Source organism: Amblyomma americanum, chromosome 2, assembly GCF_052857255.1.
Source record: "Amblyomma americanum isolate KBUSLIRL-KWMA chromosome 2, ASM5285725v1, whole genome shotgun sequence".
In the NCBI taxonomy this organism is placed as follows: domain Eukaryota; kingdom Metazoa; phylum Arthropoda; class Arachnida; order Ixodida; family Ixodidae; genus Amblyomma; species Amblyomma americanum.
Window position 1 is genome coordinate 176821635 of NC_135498.1, and position 9301 is coordinate 176830935.

The 9301-nt window shown below is 43.4% G+C and overlaps 1 protein-coding gene across 1 annotated transcript; it reads right to left on the minus strand.

Moving 5' to 3' along the window:
- Positions 1-7772: 7772 nt before the first annotated feature.
- On the minus strand, positions 7773-8766 carry LOC144119311 (sulfotransferase 1A2-like). The gene has a single exon (XM_077651973.1). It carries the CDS (start codon positions 8764-8766, stop codon positions 7825-7827), a length of 942 nt encoding a protein of 313 aa, XP_077508099.1. The 3' UTR covers positions 7773-7824.
- Positions 8767-9301: the final 535 nt, after the last annotated feature.

The window sequence follows — 9301 nt, forward strand, 5'->3', positions numbered from 1 at the left end:
ACAAGTTCCGCCTGTACCTCTATGGCCATCCGTTTACAATCGTGACCGACCATCATTCCCTACGCTGGCTCATTAGTTTGCGCGATTCGTGTGGTCGTTTGCCGCGTTGGGCTCTGCGCCTGCACGAATACGACTTTTCAGTCGCCTTCCGAAGTGGTCGCCTCAACAGCGATGCCGACTGCTTGTTGCGCCATCCATTGCCACCTACATCTAGCGGGGAGGAAAACTTCGATGGGCGTTTGGGTTTACTCTCCCCACCGTTCCCTAACAGGCTGGCCTTTCAGCGCGAAAAGCATAACGACCTCGCATTGCGACGTTTTCTAGCGGCAGCTCATATGGGAGTACTGTCTACGCCATTCATCGTTGAAAATGGGATCTCGTACAAGAACTACTCGCTCGATGGCGCGTCCATGCTTCTGGTTGTCGCAGAAAATCTCCCAAATGATGTACTGCACGCCATGCACAATGACGTCAGGTCGGGTCATCTTGGGTTCTCCCGTACACTGCACAGACTTCAGCAGCGCTTCTATTGACCAAACTTATATAAGACAACTAAACAATACGTGGCAGGACATGACCAAAGTCAACGTCTCAAGCCGAACACAGGTGTTCCTGTCGGCCTTCTACAGCCGTTAAAGCCACCATCTACGCCTTTTGAAAAAGTTAGTGTCGACATTCTTGGCCCTTTTTCTAATTCTTCACAAGGACGCCGCTGCGTTACAGTCTGTAGATTATTTGACGCGATGCGTTAAAGCTGCAGCGCTTGATTCAGTGAAAGCAAGTCAGGTGTCGGCTTTTATGCAGCACTCTATTATTCTTCGCCGTGGTGCGGCCCTTGTTAGCATCAGCGACCGTGGCATTCAGTTTGCTTCGGACGTTGCCGAAGAGGTACTTCGACTGCGCAGCTCAAGCTACCGCCACTCCACACCTTTCCACCTCCAGAACAACGGTCTTACACAGCGCACAAAACGCAGCATCACCAATGGTGCACGGCTGTTGCATCGGATCACCGGAACTGTGATGTCTTGTTATCATTCGTGACCTACGCATACAATACCGCAAAGCATGAGGTCACCGGGTATTCCCCTTTCTACCTGCTCTAAGTTAGGATGCCGCGCTCTTCTCTGGAGACGTCTCCCCTTGTCGCTTCACGAAGACCTTTCCGCCTATCACTTGTTATGCTGCGATAAAGTTGCTCGAGGAGTGGCCTGCTTGCGCAGTTTTTCGTCTTAACTCACCTCGAAAGACCGCTTTGAAGAGTGTGACGTTGCGACTGCATACGCTCCGGGAGATTTTCTGCGGATTTGGACGCCATTCGGCAAAAGCAGTTTATACCAGAAGTTCTTTTTATGTATTTTGACCATGTCGCCATTTCGAGTCGATTGAGTGATGTCAAGTACGTCTTCACCAAAGTTACCACAGACAGTCGCCGCTCTTGCAAAAACCAAGTAGCTTATGTAGCTCGTCTCCAACGCTGACACTATCTGCCACCCTGACTGGGTCACGGACGAGCTTGTGCATGGCACTCCGCCTTGCAAGAGTGTTCGCTGCACAATCTTGCAAGGCGGATTCCAAAACGCAACAGCTGCGTCACACGAGGGATGTGGTTCAAGCCGAGAGTCGGTCTCTCGCAAGAATAATTCGACGAAATTAGATTCGCGCATTTCAGGACACAGGCGCGTTACTAAAATTGTACAAAATGGAATAGCCCTCAAAAGCAGCTGCCTCCAAGTTCTAAATATAAATATGCACGCGAATTTCAGCCAATCAAAAGGCATTTAATTAATTGTACTTAATTACTTCAGTTATGGGTATAGTTACTACCTTGTGTCCGCCTAGCCGCATTAACAACAGCAAAAGCCGCATTAGCGTGTGGCCGTTCACCTTTTAAAAAGAATAATAATAATAACTAGTTTTTGGGAAAGGAAATGACGCAGCATCTGTATCATATATCGTACCAAACTACAGCTAAGGCTTACGAACTAGTAGCTCGGTGAATAAATATTAAAAAAGTTACTTTTTCTACCTAATGCTGTAGGTCCCTTACTTATTGAGAGATATGTAGCCCACCGAAAGTAATATCCATACCAGGTTTAAGACATTGGATGACGCCGTTACTTACGACGCTGTGCACTAACAAATTTCGGCTATTTCGAAAAATTACGCACACTAGAAAGGTTCGTTAGCTCGAAAGCTTCTCGAAGCCTGCTATATTTTAGCAGTAACTGGTAGTAATTATTTCACCCTCAGTGGCCGCTCCGCCCCTATATGACGACTCGTCACTTCTTGTACTTTGCACTTTCCAAACTGCTAGTGCTGGTGTCCCTGACTGGGAAAAGCAATAGGAGAGTTCAACTGAGAAGGAAGTAAGATGCCATAATTAGGAAGAAGCTTTGCCGTTTTTCTCGTAAATTGTATTGTACAACTATAAATTCTTTAATTGCCTTTTTTCATAACTCCAACAGCGTAATATAAAGCCGCTAAATAACTGATCTGTTGGTGCGCCGTAATGCTTAGTCTGTTCTAAAAAGATTGTTGTTGACCTTCTATAACAAATGTGTAAATCTCAAGCAGGCAGCCTACTGTCCGAAATGAATTTTTTCAGTGGTATGATTTCTATCCTCATCCAGAAAAAGCATAATGCTGCACCAAGCGTCCTTTAGCCAATAAGATTTACTCAGATGTGTAGTCTCTGGAGCAAATTTCTCATCTTATGAGCCATGCAAGCGAAGACCTGAAGCTCTTTTCTAAACAGTAGTGTTAATTCATATTAAATGGCAAATTACCTGTACTTATCAGGAAATTATACCATTTGCTAACACTAAACGCAACTGATAGTGTCTCTGCGTCTCTGATAGCTATGTCGTTCGGAGCTTGCTTAAAACTGCATTATTGACAGCAGACATCTTCCATTGTGAAAGGCTAGCTCTAAGCTTAGTAAATAATTTTATCCTTTGGGCATGAGAAGCAGGAGTCCCCAAGCTTTCTCATCAAAATTGTGGCTTCTGTAGGAGCCCCAAAAAAAGGAAATCTTCAAGCTCCATTTCATTCGAAATTAAATCAGGTTACAGAACACGCTACGCGAAAATTAATTTTTCTTAGAAGCTTGCGAGTGGAGCCACCTTAAACGAAAATGCTAGCTTATAGTGTACTCAAACGACCAATATTAGAATGTGAAACCGTCGTGTTATTTCCGACTGCAAAACCAAACATAAACAAATTAAAGGGATACAACAAAAGTAATCACATTCATTTTTACCAAAATGCCTACTGACTAACTCGCCAACCGATTCACAGATCAAAACTGGTAAGCTGAACTTGGATACAAAGCCTTACTGGCACTCTAAAAAATTCTGAACCAACTTGTTCATCATCATGTTATTGAAGGTGCGTACATGTACATCAACAAAGCACACAGAAAGCCCAGATGCCATAAATGTAGATTTAAATTAAAGAAATTTTGCTGTGAATTTAGCTGTTTTAAACACTCATTGTTTCCATTTCCAATTTTTATATCCACTTTCGGAATGAAAGAAACTTTCCTGCATGAAAATTAGAACATTTAAGTGCAATAATCTAACAACAGTATTGGCCTTACAGTTCCTAATCTGACGCACACATCAGGCATTTTCTACTGGGACGCTCTTTCATTATAACGCTTTTTCTTTTGGTATTGTTTTAGAATTATTTCCTCATTGCGTCTTTGATGTGTCTTATACTGAGGAATATTTTTCTGGTCCACAAATGTAGACTGAGGTGTTTCTTTTTTCTTTCTCAACTTATCATATAGCATACATTTATTTCCTTTATTAAGAATGGCTGCTTTTGCATTTAGTAATTTTTTATTGTTTATATATATATATATATATATATATATATATATATATATATATATATATATATATATATATATATATATATATATATATATATATATATATATATATATATATATATATATGCATAAGTGCCGCGTCTGTAAGCATCGCTCAGGGGATTGACATTATTTATAAACAAAACTTTGTACCCTGCTAAGGATTTACTTTGATGCGGGAATTACAGGCTCTAACACAATCAGTGCCTCTTCATTCAGCTTCCGGCTGTCTAGAATGCACGAGCAGCCAATGAAGCTGTTTTGACTACAAGCCGCAGTAGTAAAGGAATCCATGCACTTATCGGCATTGAGGCACACTGTGAATTTAGAATTTCAAAGCAGTGCTATGGCTCGCAAATTCTCCCCGCAAATAACAGAATCGCCAGCGCAATATCATTTGCGAGCAGATCTAGGAATTTGCGGCTTCACCTTGCATATCATCGATGTCCGCAGCAATCCCTTTGATGTTATCCGCGAACCTTATGATTGCGAATACTACAACCGTTCAGCTTCTACCCAAAAACATTGCTGGCCCACCTCGTCATAATGAACAGCGGTTTAGAGTGCTGGTATCAAAATGCGCACTCAGGCACCCAAGTGAAAATCCAGATTTTTGACGGGATGAGCGGTGTGTTCATAGCTCAGCGGACGTTATACGCAGGAATGAGCTGCTAATGTGTGTCCCATGAAGGTGTTCTCCAAGCATGCTACACGTATCTTCATTACTGTCCCTTCAAGCAATGTTGACTTCAGGCTGCTTCAGTACATATGTCCATGCTGAAATTTTTGCTACTATAACTCGCAAATGCTACTTTTGTCATTTTTTCACCCCTTCGGTTCTTAACGATGTGCCTAAATACGCAGAAGGTACTCAATATGTCACCATCTACTCCTGAATATCAGCAAGCCCAATTGTCGCGGTAGCCTGAAGATGGCTTTTCGCGACCCCTGATTAACGGTTTCATGGCAATGTCTTGCATGCAGTTGATTAACCTCCATGCTTGCAGGAAGCGAGGAGTTGATTTTTACCGGCCGCCAGAGACGTGAAAGTTAGCAGGGAGCTCAAGTCGCGCAACTGCGCTGCTTATTCAACAACATCAGCGTCGTATCATGCTCCGGACTTCCAGCTCGATTTATTTACGGCAGCTAGCCAGCAACTGCCAGCTTATTATGTATTGCATTCCAGGAATATCGACCTTTTTCTAATAAAACCAAATTTCAAAATCCAAATCAGTGTGCACTCATCGCTTTATTTCGGTCTAATCCGAAATGTGCAATCCCTTCATACAGCAGCGGACTTTATCCTCTAATGACCGTAGTAATGCTGCTGCTGATTATTACCATGCGTAGCGCATTGTAGCCCGTGCTCACTTGATATGCTCCTAACGGCAGGCGTCATGAACAAATGGGAGCCCTTCTCTGGAGAAGAAAAGAAAGGGCGAAAACACGACAGAAATGAACAGCGCATACAACTGGATGAGAGATGAACGACACCGACGCTAACAACTGAAGCTTGTTAAAAGATGCACACAAGTGCAGTTTTTTACTTTTTTCTCTTTTCTTTTTGATCTTCTTTATTGTCATGTTGCACTAACTAGTATGCAATAGGCCCTAATAGAGAATACACCTGTGTTCTGCATTGTGCTTTTTACCACTCGGTGGCTATGTTTCACCAAGATCTTGAAGACCATGGTTGCTAAACGCAAACAATATACGGTTACTTAACAGCTAGCACAGAGAGCAAGTGCTGACCGAATCCCGGCTACCCATAATACTTCAAATCGGAGCTGTTTGTCAAGATACCATATATTTGCGGCGAGGAATGCCAGGCCCTCCAGTTCCCATGACGCCTTGCTGTTCATGGTTTGCGAACTAAATTGAAATGGGAGATCCGGGAGGAGTGTTTGTCTTTAGAGTTCGCCGCGCTGCAGCATTTGCTCAGTTAGCTTAGCTAAGGCGACCGCAAATTTAAGCGGGACTGCGGCTCGCTAGCGTAGCAGGCTAAGTGCGCTTAGTGTACAGTACCCTTCTTGCAACATACTTATCAGTGAGAGTGCAGTCGGCTGAACGCATGTTCAAATAATTTCTGAGGCTTGCAGCTATGAAGGCGGCTTGTGGCGAGACTCTGGCGCTGATATCGCCAGCGGACTTCACGCAATGTTGCACAGCAATTCTGTGGTCAATGGTAATGAGTTTGTTCTTAAGCATGTCATCCTTTTTAACTTGTCTTTCATTTGTCACGTTTATATGTTGTCATCATGATGTCTTTACGAGGACTTTCACATGAATCATACATATGCCCTACTTTTATGGCTTTTCGAACACTACAACAGCTCAAAGACGAACGCCAGTGTGCGGATGTGTGTATGTGCACATGTTTCTTATCGAACTGTTCGACTGCTTGTGATGTGCAAAATTTTTTTATAGGTTTTTTTCATACTGTTAGTATGAACTGAGCTCACTTAAAGTGTAAGCAAGCGCACTGCAACAAAAAAAAAGGGGCTACTTTTTATGAAAACGAAACTTAAGCTTGGAAAGGCGAAAAACTGAAATGCAGCTGCCACCACCAGCGGCTGGTTTAAGATGTAAACTGCGCTGAGCTCCAGAGAGCTTTAGGTACGGATAGCACAGTCTCGGCTACGCTGAGAGTTGCTTTCCAGCGGTAATTACGTATTCGCTTTTCACATTGACATCACATGTATCAATACACCAAGGAAGAAACTTTCATTTTTAAATAGAATTGTTTCGGCAATGGTTGCATCTTTCGCCATTGAACAGGTGTCATTACAGAAAAAAAAATCTGTGAAGGCTAATTTTACAACCAACAGGTATAGTATAGAGCTACTTTTAGCGTTCGTTAAACCATTTTAAGCCTCATCGTGCGCGCTAAATTGAAGTGGCCACTACATTACAGGAGTAGTTAGATACACGCCATGATTATTAGCCCGTCACAGTTGTTTGCACCAACAACTTTCAGTGCTGTAAGAGGGACTGCATTCAAAGAGTATGCGGCAAATTTTACTAATAGAGGTGCTAATATTTACTCAAGCTTTACTCATGTTGTGGCATGGATGAACAGGGAAGCCTACAAAAAGGTAACTTGACACACGCGCTTGTTAGGAGGACTCGAATCCTGCCCGAGGATATGATGATATTCTTTAATAAATCTTGACGGCAAGCCGACGGGCGCACATAATGCAAATCGGACTAATGTAATGAATTATATTGACTAATATTAAACAGTCTATTACGAAGTGGACCTGTGCAAAGATGAAAACAGCCAGAAATGAGTTGCGTGAACACAAGCGGACGATAGAAGAACAAGGGGTGTGTATTGTGGCTTCCACTGCAATGCGTCATTATACATTACTTATTCGAAGAGAACCTAGCGTTTACAAATGAAGGCATTGCGCAGCGGAAGTGGCCTCCGTGCCGTTTAGTAATTTTGGATCTGAGATAATATGAATGTAGTTCAATTAATTTAGTGCATTGCACGCAGGTGGGCGCATTTCAACACACACACACTAATTTCTCATTACCATTCGCTTGAGTGACGCAATAGGTTTCGAAAAATTTCTCTTGTTTTTAATTTTTTAGCCTGGTAGCTACACCCAGCTGCCTGGTAATGCGTAATTACTTCTTTAGCATTAATATCACCGCCATTGGACAAAATTGCCTTCACATGCATTAAATGCAAGGACGCGAGAGCACGACGAACAAAATCATAAAAGACCCTGCTCAGTCCATCAAAGAGGCAAAGCCCATTACCATGCTTCGTTTATTGAAGAAATAAACGCACGAAGACGTACGCAAGAATAGTAACAATGACACATGAACGCAGAAAAAGGAAAGAATTCAGCCGTTTTAAAGGAAGGCATCCGCCGGGAAGGATTATCGCTGCTCTAAATTCGCCGTTATCGCCCGGTGTAGTAGGAAAATACCGTCAATATTCATGGTAGGTCCACATCCTTCCATAGGCTCATGAAGTCTGTGCCGGCCGTTGCCTCAGCTATTCGCTCCTTCATTTTTGCGACTTGTTCGAGTGAAAAGTGATTCCTCCAGTCACCAACTTGCGCCTTCCGCACAAAGTCGCCCGTCATGGGCACATTTATAAAATCGAAGAAAGTGCGAAGCCCTTTCTGTAGCTCCGGTCTGACATTGTCCAACAGCCTAGGTTCCTTTAGAGTGAGCCGCTTTGTATTATAATTTAAAACCTTCTTCATGTTTTCAACATTCGTCTTTTCGAGAATGCGTTCAACGAGTTCCGGGTTTTCCTTAAGCTTCTTCTCTCTGTCGGGGTCGATGAAGGCAGCAATCTTAACAATATGTTCACGTGTGTTCTCTTTCAGTTCCTCGTAAGTTAAAGAAAGAACGTTAGCATCGTTCCGGTGTCTGTACCAGGAAAGAACGTTCTGAAAGTAGTCTCCAAAATCAACTCGACCTTGAAGGAACAGCTCGAAGAACTCGTCGAATGTGCCGTTGTGGAAATTGTACGCCGGTGTGTTTCTCGTGTGGTAGTAGAAGGAAACACAGACATCATACGGATTTCTTGCTAGATGGATGTATTTTGCCTCTGGTGAATAAGGAGCTTTGCTGAAAGGCAAGTGAGTCTTAAAGGCCGCAGGTCGGGGAGCATAGATGGCGGCATCCCCGCCTCGCATATCCAGAAATGGAATTCGGAGGTAGGGGTCCATTGGGTCGTCCGGATCTGCGGCGTCCATCAAGATGTTGTAGATAATCCGGTGCGTCCAGAAAGACCCGGACTTAGGGTAGCATGTTAAAAACAGGTCGCCTGGTCGCGGCTTGTACGACATTGTAGAGCGGATTGCATCATCCGAGAAGTGCTTGCCCACGTAGATTCCTTCAATATTTCGAAAAACTTCGGCCGCCATCGCTCGCGCTCTGGGTTCTTCACTTCTGAAAAAGAAAGAAATTGTTGAATTTACGCAAATAATATTAGAATCCAGTTGTCACCTGCATGTGTCTGTGTTATAAACAAACAAGAGCTGCGCCTCTCCGTGCTGACATTAGAGTTTTTATGTATATATACTTTGTAACAGTACGTCCACATAGTTGAGTCTAAAGAAGGGCGTATGTTAAAAAGCGGCCAACTAGAGACACAGGGTATTTGCACACATAGTGCACGTCTTTCTAAGCCCAGGTGTTTGATTTACGGCCGGCCCGCTCTAATAGGTCTACCTCGTGTCAGCCCTTGGTCACATTGAACACATAGGTTTTCATATTTTAGCTCGTGAGCACTTTTTGGATGAGTACCAAACCCAAGAAAATTCGTCCGTTGTCAGTTGCCTTGTATGTTCGCAGCTGCCCTAGCGCGTGCTCTGAGCCCCGTGGCACCTCGCACTCATTGTCTTCTTTACGTGTCACTAATCAGCGCTTTACACTGATGCGAATGTAGCAAACATTCTC

Excerpts from the sequence above, each read along its gene's own strand:
- LOC144119311 (XM_077651973.1), bottom strand. The coding sequence starts at position 8,766 with ATGGCGGCCGAAGTTTTTCGAAATATTGAAGGAATCTACGTGGGCAAG.